Source organism: Mangifera indica, chromosome 3 (assembly GCF_011075055.1).
Source record: "Mangifera indica cultivar Alphonso chromosome 3, CATAS_Mindica_2.1, whole genome shotgun sequence".
Classification (NCBI taxonomy): domain Eukaryota; kingdom Viridiplantae; phylum Streptophyta; class Magnoliopsida; order Sapindales; family Anacardiaceae; genus Mangifera; species Mangifera indica.
In genome coordinates, this window is record NC_058139.1 from 2,683,143 (window position 1) to 2,701,650 (window position 18,508).

Genomic DNA, 18,508 nt, shown 5'->3' on the forward strand with positions numbered 1-18,508 from the left:
TTGAACAACGAACTGCGCAATGTTATTAGAAAAATGCAACTACATAACTTGAAACACAACTCACTACCTTACAGCTAGGTAACATCTAAACCCCCTCTTCACATCTGTTGGCATTTGTTACTTGATAGATATCTCACATTTCAGTTTCAAGTGCGCTGGTTCTTCCTCATGTCAATCGTGATGTCTAAACGGCCAGAATTCTGAATATTTCAGTAGAAAAGTTCCCAGTTCCTGTTGGCCAGTGTCCATTGAAGTCCATGCCTGTATTCAGAGTCTCTGGAGACACAAGCATACAATTCTTTGCTATGAGAAACTAATACACAAACTTCGGTTGATACAAGGAAGGCCCAAATTCAAAATGAAAGAAGAATTAAATTGCAAAAGAGAAAGTACATATAATTAAAAATAAGTAAATCAAGTATTGTTGCTTTGCGTTACAGTGATGTATTATGATCAAATTGCTGCCATATGTGTTCTCAATAACGAAATAAATTTGACATCCACTTAAGGAAGGAATATTCAATTATGGCCTACAATATAAATAACATAGTTGACTAAAACCATTTTCCTTCCATCTTCTAAGGCCCTATCAGATCTACATTGTATTATTCCTCCACTAGCACAACCTAGTTCATACGCAAGAAAGCACAGGTCCACTCAGAGCATATATGATAAAGCTAATAACACCGGTGAAAGAACTGGTCTTTTAAGCAAATTAAGATTCTGCCTACCTTGGAAAGCAAAAAATCATCAATAATTTCTTACTCTGCTTAATGCTAGCAATTATACCTGGGTTCCACAGCAAACCTGGTCCCATATTGATGTAGAATAGATATTATTTCTATACAATCTTGGGAGATCACTAGGCAATGTATTTTTAAACCAGTAATACTCATAGGAGAATATCGCAATTTTTTCCATTAAACAGACTGAAATTTGTTGACTATATCAAATGAACTACTAAATGAAATTTAACAGTAAATAAACTGCTGAGGAACTCTATGATGAAAATAGAATTTTCTTTACCCAGTCATGCTTATAAATTAAGCCAACAAACTGATATTAAAATAGCTGATTCATTTAGGATAAACTATGACAGAGATTAGTCAAGCAGATTCTTCAACAAGAATATAACGATTAATGAACATGAGAGAATCAGAAGTCATAACCAGAATACTAATTCCTACACAAGTATACAATTTTGGAACTAGATGCTGGTTCCTAAAACAAGATGAGTGATAGCTTAGAGAACTCTTCCTTCTTGTAAAACAAATTAACAGGATTGAAGAACCATTTTAAGTACAGTGGTTTTATGTCAATTCAATTACTTTCGAATTTAAACACACCATTGCCATAATCATCATATATAGAGTTCTCCACTATTATAAGTATTTTTACCTTAGCCCGATAAGATTTGATGACCGCAATCAACAACTGATCTCCAGCAATTTGTCTCACTCGTTGTATGAGTTCACGCCGCGATATCTTATTTTCCTGGAAATAAAAAGTTCAAGCACACGGATCAAAAAATTGAAAACATACCAGATAAAATAGAAAAGAAATAAAACTCTCTGTAGAAGCCAAAAAGTGAAAAATCGGAGCACTTACTCTATGATCTCTATGTTGTTTGCTGATCAGAGCAATAGTGGGTGCAGGTAAAAACTTTGACAGTGCAGAAATGAGAATTGGAAATGGCATCCAAGGTGAAGTCGGCATTCTCAATGATTCCCCAGCTCTCCCAAAACCTACACAATTGGACAACGAATTAACAAACAATCTCGTCTGAGGACTATCAAAATAAAATATAAACAAGCTCATACTAAAAGTTCTTCCAAAAAAAAAAAAAATTCCTTACCCTTCAAGGAAGAGGGAGCTTTTAAACTTATGATATACTCTGGCAAGATATGAGTGTTCATGTTGCTGGTCCAGACAATATACCTCTTTGGCACCTTTAAGTTGTCCACGCCAGAATCAAACTCCGTTGAACTCGGATGAGACTGATCAGAACCAGGATGCACAGCCTCTACCTTGCCCAACATAACCCGGCACAACAACATATATCGTACTCCATCTTTATCAACATCAGAGTTCTTCAGACTGCAAAGCAAAGAAAACACAATAAACAATACTAATACATGAAAGCAAAAAATCATAAAACAAAACAACAATTGCTCACCATTCCATAGGTGAATCATCAGGAAAGAGATAGATGCCGCTACCGTACAATCCATTGTTATTAGGCTTCCCATAGCAGCCAAAACCATGCTGTGTAATCTTGCAAATCTCATCCTTTGTACTTGAGTACCAAGCGTATTTCACATTTGCATCACCGCCACATTTTGTAGCCAATGCTTTGGCGAAAATCTGAAACGACTGGATCCTAGCTTGTCCTGTAAACCCAGGAAACGAGTTTCTTTGAATGGCCACTAACTCAGTTTGTCTCCCGAGCGCACCCAAACCCAAAATCAATCTTCGTTTTATAATATCATAAACTTTGTCTCCTTCATGCAAGCTAATCAACCCCTCACCAAGCGATGGACTTGGATCAAAAGCGGGACGAGAATTGGCACTTTCACAATCAGAAATGATCGAATCATCGTCTTCATCATATGTAGTATCTAAACCCGAATTCCTTGTATATGTTTGTTGGGTTAACCGGCTATCTAATGTGTTTTTCGTTAGACTGTTAGAGGCTAAAACGCTATAATTCATTTTTAAGCGATCAAAAAAACCAACAGAGACTTTATAGTTTAATTACAGAGAGAACCGACAAGAACAACTATCTAAAAAGAAAACGAAAGATGCAAGGAGAAATTCAAAAGCAAGAAATCTGTAAACTATACATCTCTAATGAAATCATAAACTTGAAATAAGAAACTGTAAATTTGACAGGAAATTCAGAAGCGTGCAGAAAAAGGTAAGACGTAATGAGAAATGAATGCAATGAAGAAACTTGGAGAAGGAAACAGGACAAAGAAGGCGTTATGTATTTATAGTTACTTAAACAACCGACCGAGTCTCCATATTATTAATTTCGGGTTACGGGGTTTTTTGGCGGTGCGGCGCTGGCGGATTTGGAGCCCGTCGTTTTGGTCTAATTTGAGAGGCGGTACCCTCTGGCACAAGCTAACGGATTTTATTAACCGGCCTTATTGAGACAAGTGTATTGATGGAATTTACAGTTTAACCCTAATGAATTAATAGCTTTCTTAAGGACGTCAATTTGCAATTAATTTTGGAGGACTAAGATGCAAATATCAATTCTGTTCAAGTAATATTAAAAAAAAAAAAAGAAAGGGGCACGTGCCTGTGGACGTAACTTAACACGTAAGTGGCTGGAGGTAAAAGCGAGTTTCAATAGGCCAAGGCAGCTCGATTTGGATTTGACTAGGCATCGCTAATATTGATAAAATTAGGGATTCTGAAAGTGACCAACTTGGTAATTCTTTCTAATTTAGTATATGAGTTTTGCAGTTACGTAAGAGAACATCATGGGTGCGGGAGATGCAGAGAGAGAAAAGCTTAGGCCCCAAGAAATTCAAAACCAAAAAGGATAACCGCTTAGGTGGGCAATTCAACAGTTTCAAACCTAAAACAGTTACCGTCCTTATCGTTGCCACGTTCCTGCACAGTTTCAAATAAATTTATAGAAAAAGGGCATGTGGTCCATTTATAAAAATATCTCTTTGCACACGGAAAACAGGGCAACCTCCCTCACATGTTGCTCATATTACCATGGATCAGGAACTGCCATGGTGAAACTTGTAACTGGAATTCATCAAAATCTTTGGTAGTTTATTTTGAGAAAAAAATTTTCAAAAACGAATATGCCTCAGGCATAAATTGCAGAAGCAGATTTCCTAGTTCTCGTTTTGTCATTTCCCCAGAACTGTTGCAGAATAAAAGCCCAAGCAACTCTATCAACCGGGCCTATAAGGCCCAATGTTGAATTGGATCAATTAGCGGCCCAAAGACTAACTTACGAATGGGTTCAGGAGGAAGGATGTGCAGATGCAGCTCGAGTCCAATTCAAAGAATCATGGGCACCAAAAGGCCCGCTTGCTGGCAGAGGTGATCCAATTAAGAAGAAATCTGGATCACGCCCATTTTCAATTACCTCCGACTTGTGCAAAATTTAATTACCGCCAATCTATGTAAATGTAATTAGGTATGACTAAATTTAATTAGGAAAATCAATTAAAAATAACCCAACTATAAGGGTCTATATGATCTTCAGTATTAACTCATTTATACAATCCCATACATCTAACATTTCACACTTTGGATAATATAAACATATACTAAAATAGGTGAGATAGTTCTGAAAAAAATCTAGTTGTCATTCTTAGATAACTCTTCAAAATTAAAAAAAAAAACTTCAAAATTAAGTCATTTCCATTGCGCATCCTTTCATAAAACTTAGCTCATACTTTGTTGAATCGTTTTCCTTAAGTCATGCATAACATAATTCAAAACAATAGTCGAAGAGTAGTATTATATGTATAATTTTATGTACATATAATGATGTGTTACGATGTGATTAGATAATAAAAAAAATTATGTACAAAGTGTTATTGATAAATTGAATTAGGTAAAAAACTTCTCTATATATAATCTACAAACTTTTGATCTTCTTATTATGATGAATAACAAAGTTATTTAACCGATTATAACTTTCACATAAGACTCAAAGTTTGTTTACATATGCTAGTAATGAGAAATCCACCAACAAAATCCAAACGAAAACTTACGACCCAACAAAATAAAACAAATCAAAGTTTATCCGAAGCATAATCTTTATAAATCGAATCCCAATCAAATCAAATTATTTAGTAATCCAACTTCAATTGGACTCTTGTGAATGCGGTTAGTCAAAGACGAATTCAAATGGCCTTCAAATTGATTAATCACGTCTTCAAGATCTTACACGAGTATACTTCCGTTCACACGTGCAATTGCATGATTAAAATAAAAATAAGTGTGATTATAATCTTATTATATACAAAAATATGAAGACAACAAACCAGTCCAACGTTCTTATCAACACAGCCATCTAGACGCCGCCAGCAATGTGTTACATGATCTACAAGGGTCCATGGCCGTGATTAAATCGCGATTAGAGATAAGAACTGGCTGATTAATTAAGAAGAGTGCATTGACACAAATTAATCAACAAAATTAACAACATCATTAATTTTTAATACAAATAGAAAATCTGGGACCCAAATGGCCTGTAATGGTGTAGCAAAATAACATAAATCTCAATCAACCATATCTGCCTACAAAACAAATGGAGAAAAAACAAAGCAATAGAGAGGTAAAAAATACAGTGGGGTAGAAGATCCTACCCACCGACCCATCAGATTCTGCCCCCATTCATTTCTTTGCCCTGCGCTGCGCCGCAGTCAGTCATCGCTGTAGGTGTCGCGCATGCGCACTATCTGTGACACGTAATCTTTCACATGCATGGGAGATAAACTTGGTTTAGTTCCGAGCTGTTAAGTTGATAAATAAAAGAGCCGTTGGATCAAGGGACAGGGTGATCATCTAAAGCTGTTCGAGCCAATCATGGTCCCTAGAGGAACAGGTTCATCAGCAAATAATTTGATGGCATCATTGTCATACACGTGGCTTCAAAGTTAATCTGGGAATATATAAAGAAAGAACCTCCTTGACTGAACAGATTACGAGGTGCATAGTTGTTTGACCATCATCATGAGGAGGACCACACCAGATTCTGATCATCATCAGAGGGAACCTGCCCAGTTTGAAACAGTTTGATCGAAATATATAATCGTATGCATAGTTTTTTTGACGCATTTGAGTTTAAATTTTTTAGTTTGGTGCCTTTACAAAGTGGGGAAAAGAAAGAAAGCTTAAGATTTGTAAGAGAATAAAACTTTTGAATAAATTGTCTTGTGTTACAGTGAGCTAGCAGTGTTGAGCTTCAGACTGAAGATTTCCCCGATTGAAACTTATTTGATTAAGGGAGATAGATTGAAAGGAAGAAGGGGCTTTTGTTTTAAAAACTTGTGAAATGGACAGAAAGATGGTAACATAATTTAAACCTCCAATCACGCTAAAGCGTCGACTGTGATCTGATCTTTTTGCATGAAGATTAAAGCTTTGCCTGTATAATAAATAGGGATTCGTTTTTCTCTTTTTGCCTGGCTGCCCAAACCAATGGCAAATTAACTAGGTAAAAAAATGGTTGCTTGTGTTTCAAGTAAAATATCTTCATCATCTAAAGCCAACCCACTCCCACACATAAGGATCGATCGACTCATACATTTTGGCCTGGCGGGGGACATTCATAAAGCTCCATTCACATTCTTGGGCATCGAGAAGGTGAATTCATCAGTGGCATTTCATGATGAAATCCAGTTAAATATATTGTAACATTCCTTATGATTGAAACGATGATTAAACCTGTACGAGATGGCCTAAAAATAGCGTTTGGGAAAGTATGAATTGATTACTAAATAGACTGTAACAAAAAGGAATGTCAGCTGTACGGTGGAATATGGCCATTTACTCTTTATTCACCTGACAGTGTCTGCTTTTGGGCCCTATTTTCTCAAGTGTGTTCTTCACGCAAGCTGCAGCCTAAAGCACCCTCGGCTCAACTCATTTCGTTTTTTAAATCCATCCACCCAGCCGCCTACTTTGGTTGGGGCCATTTCTTATTTGAAATGGGCATATTCATTCGTAGGGGAGGGAGGGAGGGGAAGGGAAAACACGTGAGAAGGGGGTGGTGGTGTGGGAATAAATCCTTTGCTTGTAGGAGGAGAGCGAGTGTGGGCCACTCGAGAGGGCCCGCAAGTGGAGTGCTCTTTCGTTATGCTTTTCTCTCTTTATCGATAACTGCAAAAAAAATATTATTCTCTTCTCTTTCATCTCTGTCCTTGTAAGCTTGTGTCACGTCAGAGAAGGGTGGGCCCAGTTGTAGTAAATTGTAAAGACTAAGCCGCGATCTCTGACGTTAACTCTTTAATAATCCAACGGCTGTAGTTAGAGCAAGGCAAAATCTTAGTGACATCATAGTCTGTCAGTTTGGGGAGACAAAAGTGGGTCCATTGTTGTTCTAACATTGGACAGACGAGTGGGGGCCCATTGAGGCTTGGCCACCGACGCTGTTTGGACCGTATTTTGCAGATTTCCACCACCTACTGTCTACTGTCTACATTACACCGCTGCTCCACTTTTTCTCCCCTTCATATTCACCACCAATCCTCCCCAGCGTTCCAGACAAACCATTCATTCCCTCACTCTTCTCACTATCTGCTCATTCTCTTCTCTTCTCTTTAACTTGTCGTTTTCGCTTCTCTCTCCTTCAATTTCTCTCTGGTTGTAACTACAAAACAAGGAGATAAACAAAGGAAATGGAGGCCTGATTGGGAGGAGGAGGTGGCTGGATTGTTTATTAGAGTGTCGATTCGTTATTTTCTTCTGTAGTTGGGCTTGTTTGATGGGTCTTACTTCTCTGCAAGTCTGCATGGATTCGTCTGACTGGCTTCAGGTAATTAATAAGCCATCGCCATGCATTAATTTGTAACTTCTTTGCAACTTTTTTCATCGTTGCTTTAGCGTACTGTTTATGACTCAACTCTAGCCAGATGCATGAATGAGAGAAATCACATTCATAATTTTGCTAAAAGAATACTGTTAGTCCTTAAAGCTTTATCAGCATTATTTAATGAAGAAGAGCATTGTAAATTATTCGGTCATCTGGACATTCTGGTTGGTTGCTGAAAATAGCAGGGAATGTTTAGCCCTTGTAGTGATTGGCACTTAACAAAATAACAAAGAATGTCTAGTTGTAGAACTACTAACACATTTTGCATTGTTTTTTTTAATATATCCAGGGCACGATTCACGAGGACTCTGGCTTGGATTCTTCTCACCATCTGGTGCTGACATGCTGGCTTGCTCTAGGCCTTTGATAGAAAGGAGGCTGAGGCCCCCTCACGATCAGGCGCTTAAGTGTCCACGCTGTGACTCAACACACACTAAATTTTGTTACTACAACAACTACAGCCTCTCTCAGCCACGCTACTTCTGCAAGACTTGTAGAAGGTATTGGACAAAGGGCGGCACCCTGAGGAACATTCCTGTTGGCGGTGGCTGCAGAAAGAATAAGAAAGTTTCTTCTAAAAAATCCAACGATCATCACCAGTCATCCATTAACCAAAACCCCGGATCTTCATCATCACATAATCCCACTGATCTTCACCTTTCATTCCCCGATATGCAATTCTCACACCTTGGAAACATACTTAACTCTCATGGTGCACTTGCTAACAACCCTAATTTCATGGATGCTAAATATAATGCCATGCTTGAAAACCCAAGACCTATTGATTTTATGGAGAGTAAGTTAGAAGCCATAGTAGGTAATTCTAGAAATTATGATTTTATGGGAAATGGTCATGAATTGGGAATGGTTGGTGGGATTGGGGGTTTCAGTCATGGACTGGCTCCAAACGTTCATGGTCTTTGCTCCCCTTTTGGGATGCCACTCGATGGAAATGGCGGAACTTTAATGGACACTTGCCAGAGGTTGATGCTTCCCTATGAAGATCATGAAAATGCCATTGATGTTAAACCAAATACGAAGCTCTTGTCACTCGACTGGCAAGACCAAGGCTGTAATTCTGATCAGGTTGGAAAAGACACATACGGGTATTTAGGAAATTTGGGATCATGGACCGGAATGATGAATGGCTACGGCTCATCCGCCACAAATTCCTTAGTCTAAATCATATGTGAAATATATCTAAGGTCATTTTATTTTTGTATGTTTGATTGAGGAAAGGCAGCTGTCTTCAAATATAGTCAATAGGAGTGTGAATGAGAGACATCCCAAGTCTCCAAAAATGGCTGCCATAATTGGATTTGCATGCCTTAGTGTTGGCTTTGTATTTTTGTTTGTTTTCTAAATCATCTTCTTACTATCCAATTTGGTGTCTTATCACCATGTAAGACATTCAAAACTCTAGCATTTTGTTGTAATACCGAGGAAGATATAGCAGTGCTTCTTTATATTCAGATTTCTGTGTGTTTTGTGAGTCAGTATTATTATGTTATTATTCCATAAAGTAGCCCACTGTGCATATAGATCGCTTGATACCAAAAAGAAAGAAGAAGAGGAAGAAGAAGAAAGCAGTGTTTTCAGGGAAAGCGAAAATTCTCATTGATTTTCGTGCCAATTTCCATGTGACCCCGTTGAGCTTTCGTGGCTAGCACCTGGTTATCGCAAATTGCCCAAAAAAAAATTTGCCATGTTTTAATCATGCTTTACAATTATTTAGAGGAAGCAAATTGTAAAGAAGGAAAGCATGGCAAGAGAGGAGAAGAATACGAAGTTAATTTTTAAGATTTAAAGCTACTTCTCTGTGAAACACGTTCTGTGGAATAATTATTCATTGTGACGCCCTTGTTAGCTCATTGAGGATGTCATCTAAGGTTACTATATTTTACTTGTAGTACAAATATAATCTTCATCTCGAACGGAGAGAAAATTCCAGATTAATTAATTACTTTAAAAGTAAGTTTCAATGTGCTCGCTAAATATTGTTTTAAAATTAATTATTTTATAATATTTTTAAATTAATAATTTATAAAATGAGACTTTAAAAAAAAAAAAAAAAAGTTGGACTAATGGAGATGGCACTTGCACCAGTAAGACTAAGGGTTGGATTTTGATGGATGGTGAGAAAGTGTTGTTTTTATAGTTGTGAGGGTGAAAAATTCATTGAGGCAAAAACAGGTGGAAAATGGTTATTCTCCTTATTTTGAAATTTGAAAATCTTATAATTTGGTTATTTTATAATTAGCTCTAATTATGGTTGTTTCAAAATTATTTGATATATTTATCATATGATTGAATGATTTTAAATTAACTATAAAATAACATCCAATAATATAATGACACATTATTTATGTATCTAATTATATTAAATATATATATATAATATTGTTCATTAATTATTTATATTATTTATCACACATACCCGTCAAATGGAATGAAAAAAAAAATAAAAAATTAAACAAAAGTTTAACTAATGTACAAAATCATTTAACCAAACTAGTTAACCGAATCTATAAACTTAAATGAATTTAACAAAAATTTTAAATCAAAACTGAACTAACATAAAAAAGTTAACCATAGAATATTACATTTAAACCAATATTTAATCATAAAATTTGTACAATGTAGAATGAGATTTAATCAGTCACAATTAACTTTCTTTCACAGCATGCATAATCAAAAACACTTCAAACATGTGGGTACAATGACAATCAAAGGAGACTGCCCATAAGAAATGAACAATGATCAAGAATGATAAACATAATTTTGAAATACCTTATTATCCTAATTAAGTGTCGTACAGATATTCTATATCCGTATGATTAATTTTATTACTAATCAAGAATGATAAATTTGGTATGATTAATTTTATACGAACCCTTTAAAGTTTGATTATTTTAATTAATATTTATAAATATAGAATGAGGTCAAATAGTTGGTTTCATCTTAATCTTATCTCTTCATGGATATCAAAGTCCATTTTTATGTCAAACTAAGAGATCCCATTCTCTTGATTTTCTAACAAGCAAATTGATTAAAATTTCCTTTGTTGTTAAACTACCAACTAAATTGTTTGGTTATCATTTCAATAATTATGTTTCATTGACCAATGCTAAAGTTAACAGTCTAGGTTAGACCAAATTTCTTAGGTGTATGATAAATAATTATTCAAACGAAAAATGTTTGATTTGAATAATATTTTACTATTAAAATTAAAAAATTATTTTAAAGATGAATTATTTAAAAATTATTAAGTATAAATAATTATTATATTTAATAAAATTTGATAGATATAAATAATTATTATATTTAGTTTAGAATGTCAAAAGAATACTAATATATTATTTTACTTAAATACTCTTAGATATGATTATTTTAAAATATTTTTATATGATTTATTATATTAATTGTAAATAAAATTATTTTTATCCTTAAAAAAATAAATAATTATAATAAAATTAATATTACTTACGTAATTTTTTAATACTTAAGGTAAAACTAGTGATCAAATTATCATCTATATTATTCATCACGTTATCATTAATAATATAATATTATCTTAATATTTTATTACTAATAAACTAAATAAAATAATATAAATAATAAAAAATAAATTATCAAGATAATATTTATTTACTTAAATCCAAACGACCTCTCAAGATAAAATTGTACGAACTAACAATTGATGCAAAAATTTGTACTAATTGAATATTTTTAAATAAAAAATTGGTTTTCATATGACATTACAGTAAATTGACTGATAAAATAATAATTATTAAATAAATGATACGTCAATTGATGTAAATTTCCGTATATTTCATAATTTTATGTAACATTACTCTAAATAATAATAATATGTGTATCGAAGATGACACGTCACAATCTCTTATTCAAATTCAATCAAGCATATGACGATATGGATGTTATTATAACATAAATTAGTACTAATTTTTTATTTTAATCAAGAGTTTGTTTTGGGAACAGTTAGCCATTGGGCCTGTCTCAATATAGTGTACGGTGATAGTGGGCCTCCATAGGAGCCCATCACATGGGCTTGTCCCGTCGTTTGGATTCTAGGGTTTATGCTTATTGATACAAAACTGGGTTTTGATTACTGTTGCTGATCTTCTGTCACTTTGATTTCATTCAGGTAAGATCTTTGATTCCCTCTGTATTTGTTGCTTCTCAGTCATTTCTGAAACATTCAATTCTTAGTTTGATTGGAATATGAATCTAGGGCATTCTATTTCACCAGCAATTATAAACCTTACGAACCCTAATTTACCTTCTTTTCTTAACCGTACTCGTCTCAAATTTCCCTCTTCCTCTTACCACCACCAACCCTACTCCCAGCACCTCCACCACAGTATGCACCCCTCAACTCTCCTCTCTCATCCCCCAGCTAACGAAAGACCTAACTGAATTGAATAGCGCTGACTGCCATCATGCGACAACCCAATTTTCCTTTTTTAGTTTTTTGTATGTATTTATGTGAATTTTGTATCAGTTGTCTAGATTCCTGGGACGGCAAATAATGCCAAAGTTAAGTGCCAGCTTTGGGCATTTGGTTGTTAGGATATATAGATGGTTTATATGCATAATGTTTTGATAATGAGTTATTGATACCTATTCTTATAGTAGATGCAATTTGTTGTAGGGAAGTATGATTGATTCTGACTCGGTAAAGGTCTCTAAGTTGCTCTTTAATCACATTGTCTTTGAATGTATAGTGCTAATTGTGATATTTGCAGTTTGATACTGGCATAGAGTTAAAATTTTTTTTAAAGGAGACATTTTCCTTTGTTTTAACTGATGTAAGCTTTTATTTATTTTTTCCTGGTGCTATTCAGATATGTTGTGAAGTGGGAGTCCCGTTTCATCCATTGCTGTGATTTTTCATAGAGGAGAGAATCTATTTCAGGTCATTTTGTTTCATGACTGCTTTTTTTCAAGAGCACACAACCATGAAGCTGATTGCACTTGCCAGATCTATTCGATCTCGTCCAACTCTCCCAGAAATAACCGGACCTTTGCAGTTTCGTGCTTTTCAGCCAAATTTTGTTCCGAGAGATCCTAAAGCCAAGCCCATTAAGTACAAATATCCAGCATTCTATGATCCATATGGCCCAAGGCCCCCACCCTCTGATAAAGTTGTTCAACTTGCTGAGCGCATTGCTGCATTGACTGTTGATGAACGCAAGCAACTTGGATCTGCTCTTACTGAGCGGCTGAGGCATCCAAAATTGCAGCCAATTTCAACAGAAGGTATGGACTTGGGTCCGGGGGGAGGGGCAGCTACTGGATCTGCAAAAGTAGAGGAAAAGAAAGAAAAGACAGCTTTTGATGTGAAATTGGAGAAGTTTGACGCAGCTGCAAAAATCAAGGTAATTAAAGAAGTGAGGGCTTTCACTAATTTGGGTTTGAAGGAGGCTAAGGACCTTGTTGAGAAGGCACCTGTACTACTTAAACAAGGGGTCACCAAAGAAGAGGCAAATGACATTATAGAGAAGATAAAATCCGCTGGAGGAGTTGCAGTTATGGAATGAAAATGTCAAGTCACTTTGTACCAGCTTTGTTTTATGTTGTAAGTGGTGACTTCTGTTGTCAACACAATGGTGTATCAGACATATTCCCAATGAATTTTGCCTTGTTAAATGGCCAGCGATTTTATAGAGATTTGAAGAAACAATTAGATTTCATCTTCCTCTTTTGCAAACTGTGAACATTATTAAGTTTGATTGTGAAGCTAATTTGCAATGTTAGGCAACGTTCTGATTTGTTGCTTTTGTTTTCTAAACTTACGTTTCTTGAGATGTTCAATTTCATAAAGTTTCCAGATCCCACAATTCCAGACAGATGATAAATTGGTATTCCTGTTTTGCTTAGTTTGCGTGGACATTAGTATTTGCATGATCATCCGAACCGATGACTTATAATTTGGGCGGTAATCAGCAATAACTTTGACACAGTCAGGTGGGTTTTAGTTGACTTGTTGGACGCGAGCCAGTTGGAGTTTGTATGTACCTGTGCTCTCGCACATGGTTTGCTGCTAAATGCAGTAAATGTTAGCCCAGACAGAGGAGAAACAGAGGTTGAAGGCCTCTCTCTGGGAAGAATTGCATTCTACCACAGCATTCCTCAACAAAAATTGGACGTATCTTCTATCATTTCATTGAAAGGGCTGTTTCCAGTTTCAGTTAAACTGTGGTTCATATTTAAATTGACAAGTGGTTGTGTCAAAATGCTGGTGCAATTCTCGTGGTAATTTAGAGATATGAGTTAACGGCCGGCAATCATTTGTAGTAAAGATCTGCAAGAACCTGAACTGCGCAATCAGGGCAAATCAAGTTGACATTTGAGATCATTCTTGCGTTATTGTTTTTTGCCACACATTTACACTAATTGGATACCTTGATTCGGTGTCAGCACAAAGTGCCAATGGCTAGAGAAGGTAACTAAGGTTAAACTGGGATAAAAAAGCAATAAACTGACATATTCTACTGCTGTCGCTGCAGAATTTATGCATGATCGGGATAAAAAAGCAATAAACTGACATACCTGCTTCGGGTGTCTAATTTTTCGTCACCGAAGAAGAAACATAAGAAGCCAAAGAAAGAAAGAAAACACAATTAGTGGAATTGATTGCAGCTCCCAGGTTTGTACGCTTCAGTGTAGCAAAGACTAAACAGTTCTAGGTGCTGGCAATATCAGAGGGAAGGAAAATAGATACAAAGCAACAGCCCATACGGACGACAGAACAAGGAAAGCATAACAATCTAGGGTCACTACATAAATAAACCACCAAATGGTATTTTATATCTTACAACTTCAATTTGGGAGATGAGGAGCTAGGCATGGAGCTGACCTTTTTCAGGAGGCCCTTAATCTCATTCTCCAGTTTGGCTTTCATCTCTGGAGAAAGATTATCTCCTGAGTTCGCTAGCATTGAAGTCATCATCTCAAGATTCTGCCTTATGAAGTCAAGAGGTGGTGCCTCACCAGGCTGAGGAACTGATTCCGAAGGCTTTTCCAGGAGCTGATAATTGAGAAGGGCTTCACCAAAAGGGTTACTCGTCTCTAAACTTTGAACAGCATCTCCAGCATCTGTGCTCCTCATGAAAACAACCTGGGCGATATTAGTATCTTTCAACAACTGTGTTTCTGTTTCCTTCAAGGGCCCAAACTTGCAAAATGTTGTGACTAAAACATCTTTAGAAGGCACAGAAACTCCTGGAGCAAATGTCAGGACAAGAGCAGTTCCTAAAGAATCTCCACTTTGGTCAACTCTGTCCTGATTTCTGTTCATATTCAGTATCCTGGAAGCAAATCTTCTACTCAGCTGCCCTGCACTAGTTTCCCTTTTTCTCCTCCTCTTCTTCTCTGGTTTTCCTTGAGGGGATGCACAGGGTTCGGTACTGGTTCCATTTAAATCTGGTATGTTAGCAGTAGTTACAGTCTCCTGATGTTCTGATGCTGCTTTTGCTTTTCTCCTCCTCCTTTTCTGTCCAGGCTTACTTTCAGTTGAGAGCAGGCCAACTTCTGGTGGAACTTTGACCCACAAGCCTGGTACAGGAGAATCTCCATTTCTTTGTTCAGGGATAGAACTGATTGAGTATGGGCCCTTCGCCTGCAAGTCTACCACCAATGAGCCAAATTTTGCAACATTTCCATTTAGATCTTGTGAGCTGGCACTAACACTAGTCTGTGAACACCCAGCAGCAGCTCCTTGTTTCCTCTTTCTCTTCTTCATCTGAGAACCCACTTGGCCAATAACCTGGGCATTTTCTGCCAATACCGTGGGTATAGCACCATTAACATTCAAATCAGGTATGCAAGTACTTTCTCCAGTTTGCATATTGTGGGTGCCTGTACTGTGGAAATCTTTTACTGATAAGCTACTTGCATCAATATTCGTATTCACATCTGGTAGGGCAGAACGAGATTTAACTTTTGATTTCGTGGAGTTACTATTTTTGTTTCTCTTTTGCACCTTGTGCTGAGGATCAATTTCAGAAGGAGGCCGACTCATTAGTGGTGGATCTTTTATGAGAAATGCATCAGGGCTTTCACACATATCAGGTTTACCATCTTTTAGCTTCTGGTCAACCATATTCTTGCAGTACATCTCATAAATGGATTCATCATGATACGCTGATATTCTGAATCTAGAAAAGAACCACTCAATTAAATCAAAATTATCGTTTTTATCTGGATAAAGGCAGTCTACAGCTGTAAAACAGAGTTCGGAGAGCATTTCTGCCGAAGATGCATTAATGAGCCCTGGTTTTGTAGATATATCACTTCCACTGATGAATTTTTTGAACCATATTTTCTGGAACCTCTTACCACTAGCTTTAACAGCTGCTGGGGAAACTGCAAACAAACCACCACTGGTTTCCTCCATTCCATCATGAGTGTCACTCTGTGCCTTCAGATCTTCCATTTCACTTGGCAGGCTTTTGTCTCCCCAGTTTACATAAGGATATGATAGATACTTGCTCTTCTTCCGTTCTCTCAATTCAAATCCCTTTTCAATTTTCCCCTCACTCTGATCATCTCCATCTGCAATAGTTGGTGATCTCATCAGCCTGCCCTCCTTTTCTTTAGATGAGGAATCCATTGCACTGGCATCAATGCCATTTCTAGCTTCAGAATCCTTCTTTCTCTTTTTCTTTCTGAAATTTGATACCATTCTTCCTGAGGCACTTCCCTCAGCAACATTACCCATGTCCCCTCCCGATATCATGGCCAGAGCTTCATTCTTCTTCTGCTGTAAAATTTTGTCATTGCTTCCAGTTATAAGCTTGTCAACATCACTATATTCAACATCAGCTCCCCATAGCTGATCCATAGGCACTTGGCTATGTCCAATAGAAAGATAGAAGGCAGACAAACGATTTTGTGCAGCCCTACGCTCAAGCATGCCAGGCATGGGAAAGCCCAGCGCAAGATCTTTGAGTTGTGCTAGAAAACTGGCAGGTTCCAAATCAGTGACTGAAAACTTCCCAAGTTCACTACATTTACGCTTTGAAATGGAAGCTCCCTCGGTAAATTGGTGATTTTGCTTCGCAATACAAGAACAGGTCATCTCCGATTTCAGTCGTTTACCAAACTCCTCCACTGCCTTTTCTACCGCAACAACAAATAATCTAGCCTTACATTTCCCAAACATCTGTTCAAAGTTCTCATAGAAGGGCTTCAACTGGGATGGGTTGCACCAAGCAACATGCCCACTTCCAAAATAACCTACCGGTAGGTAGTCCACCTGGTCACTTTTTGCTGCAGATGTTGATGCATCTAAAGGGTCACATATCTTTCCAGGCCACCAAGTCTGATTTTTGGTTTTAACCCAAACAACATCACCCACAGAAAACTTGCAGTCTTGATTGTCAATTACAACTTTCTCCTCCTCTTCCCCAGTTTCTTTTAACTCCTCACTCAGCATTGATCCAGTATCAGTTGCTCCATTAAGATTTTTCAGATCAGATCTGCTTAGAGAACCAGAAAAATCCACGAAAAGTGATATATTGTCTCCAGATACTTCAATCTTTTTAACTGAACCAGCTTCATTTGAACCCAAAACCGTCTCTTCATTCATTTCTTCATCTTTCACAATCTTCTCAACCACAACTTCCTCATCCCCATCCCCATCCCCAGCCGAATCGAACTCAGCAACCAATTGCGCCTCCACAGCATCCACTTTATCTTCATTCTCTTTTACAATACCATCACTCAGCAAACAACAATTCTTGACCCCAGCAACAATAATACTATCACCTTCAACCCCAGCAGCTCTAACACTCATCTCTTGAACCCTAGCAACACTAACATCATTATCTTCAGAACCAGCAATACTAACATTATTCTCTTCACACCCAGCAACAATAACACTATTATCTTCCACTCCACCAACATTATCTCCATTCCCTTCGACATCAGCTGCAATGAAACTTGACTCTTGAATCCAAGCACGACTATCATAAGTCTCTTCACACCCAGTAACACTAGCATTATTCTCTTTCAGTCCAAAAAGACTCGCTTCCTTCTCTTCAACCCCAACAGCAACAACACAAATCTCTCCAACCCCAGCAACACTAACACTATTCTCTTCAACCCGATTTTCTCCTCCATTGTTATTAACCCTTCCTGCAACTTCCACATCACAAGCATTGCTACCACCACTGTTTATATATACCCCTTTATCATTTTCCTCACCAGATACTAACCCAGTAAACTTTTCAATAGAACCGAATAACCCAGAAGACCCCTGAGATTCTTCTAGGGTTTCATAATTTGGATATTGAGCTTCCAGGGTTTCTGGGGTTTTAGGGTTTTCCATTATCAAAACTGTCTAACAAGCTCTCTTCTTTCTAATTCAGCCTCTATTCTCTAATCTCACAATCACCTCACAGCTGATCAAGAACAAAAGATAGAAATATTATAAAGATCCCGGCTTTATCGTACAAAAACATAAATTTAAAGAAGAAATGAACAAACCTAAATTTGAAAAAAAACCAGAGAGAGAGAGAAGTTAAAAGTTAAAAAAAGAGAGAGAGGGAGAAAGAAATCAAGTAAAACAAGCCAAAACTAAGAAATAAAAAGAAGAAAAGAAGAAAATACCTGAAAATAGGAGTGAACATTCTCATAGCGAGCCGAGCGGATTAGTAGGTTAGTGGAAGTAAATACAAGTTAGAAAAAAGCCTCATGGTAGTGGGTAAAGGAGAGATTTCAAAGAGAAAATACAGAGAAAAGAAATGAAGTCCACAGTTATGAAGCTCAGGCGACATATACGGCAATGACAAAGACAGGAAGAGAGCTGAGTTGTGGTGTCAAATTGACATGGAGCGAGTATTTGTTTCATCCACTTTCTGTGCTTTTACCACTTATTTACTCCATGTAAAAGTAAATCATCCCTGC

The 18,508-nt window shown here is 36.8% G+C and overlaps 4 protein-coding genes across 5 annotated transcripts; 2 read left to right on the plus strand and 2 right to left on the minus strand.

Moving 5' to 3' along the window:
- Nucleotides 1-3,047, minus strand: LOC123211880 (probable inactive poly [ADP-ribose] polymerase SRO5). Its single transcript, XM_044630833.1, has 5 exons — nucleotides 2,177-3,047; nucleotides 1,856-2,097; nucleotides 1,609-1,745; nucleotides 1,399-1,494; nucleotides 1-276 (listed from the first exon to the last, which is right to left on the minus strand). Exons 1-5 carry the CDS (start codon nucleotides 2,710-2,712, stop codon nucleotides 268-270), a joined length of 1,020 nt encoding a protein of 339 aa, XP_044486768.1. The 5' UTR covers nucleotides 2,713-3,047; the 3' UTR covers nucleotides 1-267.
- A 4,140-nt stretch (nucleotides 3,048-7,187) lies between these two features.
- LOC123210609 (dof zinc finger protein DOF5.6-like) lies at nucleotides 7,188-9,048 on the plus strand. The gene is given in 3 exon segments (XM_044629071.1): nucleotides 7,188-7,519; nucleotides 7,866-7,902; nucleotides 7,905-9,048. Coding segments are annotated over 3 exon segments (942 nt in total). The 5' UTR covers nucleotides 7,188-7,468; the 3' UTR covers nucleotides 8,759-9,048.
- A 2,553-nt stretch (nucleotides 9,049-11,601) lies between these two features.
- LOC123210255 (50S ribosomal protein L7/L12) lies at nucleotides 11,602-13,290 on the plus strand. Of its 2 annotated transcripts, none has more exons than XM_044628507.1 (2): nucleotides 11,602-11,741; nucleotides 12,442-13,290. In XM_044628507.1, the coding sequence occupies exon 2, from the start codon at nucleotides 12,526-12,528 to the stop codon at nucleotides 13,135-13,137; it is 612 nt and encodes a 203-aa protein (XP_044484442.1). In that variant the 5' UTR covers nucleotides 11,602-11,741; nucleotides 12,442-12,525; the 3' UTR covers nucleotides 13,138-13,290. The 2 variants fall into 2 exon arrangements, with proteins under 2 accessions (XP_044484442.1, XP_044484443.1); XM_044628508.1 differs by lacking the exon at nucleotides 11,602-11,741 and adding an exon at nucleotides 11,802-12,070.
- A 916-nt stretch (nucleotides 13,291-14,206) lies between these two features.
- LOC123210254 lies at nucleotides 14,207-18,449 on the minus strand. The gene is made up of 2 exons (XM_044628506.1): nucleotides 18,212-18,449; nucleotides 14,207-18,003 (listed from the first exon to the last, which is right to left on the minus strand). The coding sequence occupies exon 2, from the start codon at nucleotides 17,928-17,930 to the stop codon at nucleotides 14,412-14,414; it is 3,519 nt and encodes a 1,172-aa protein (XP_044484441.1). The 5' UTR covers nucleotides 17,931-18,003; nucleotides 18,212-18,449; the 3' UTR covers nucleotides 14,207-14,411.
- Nucleotides 18,450-18,508: the final 59 nt, after the last annotated feature.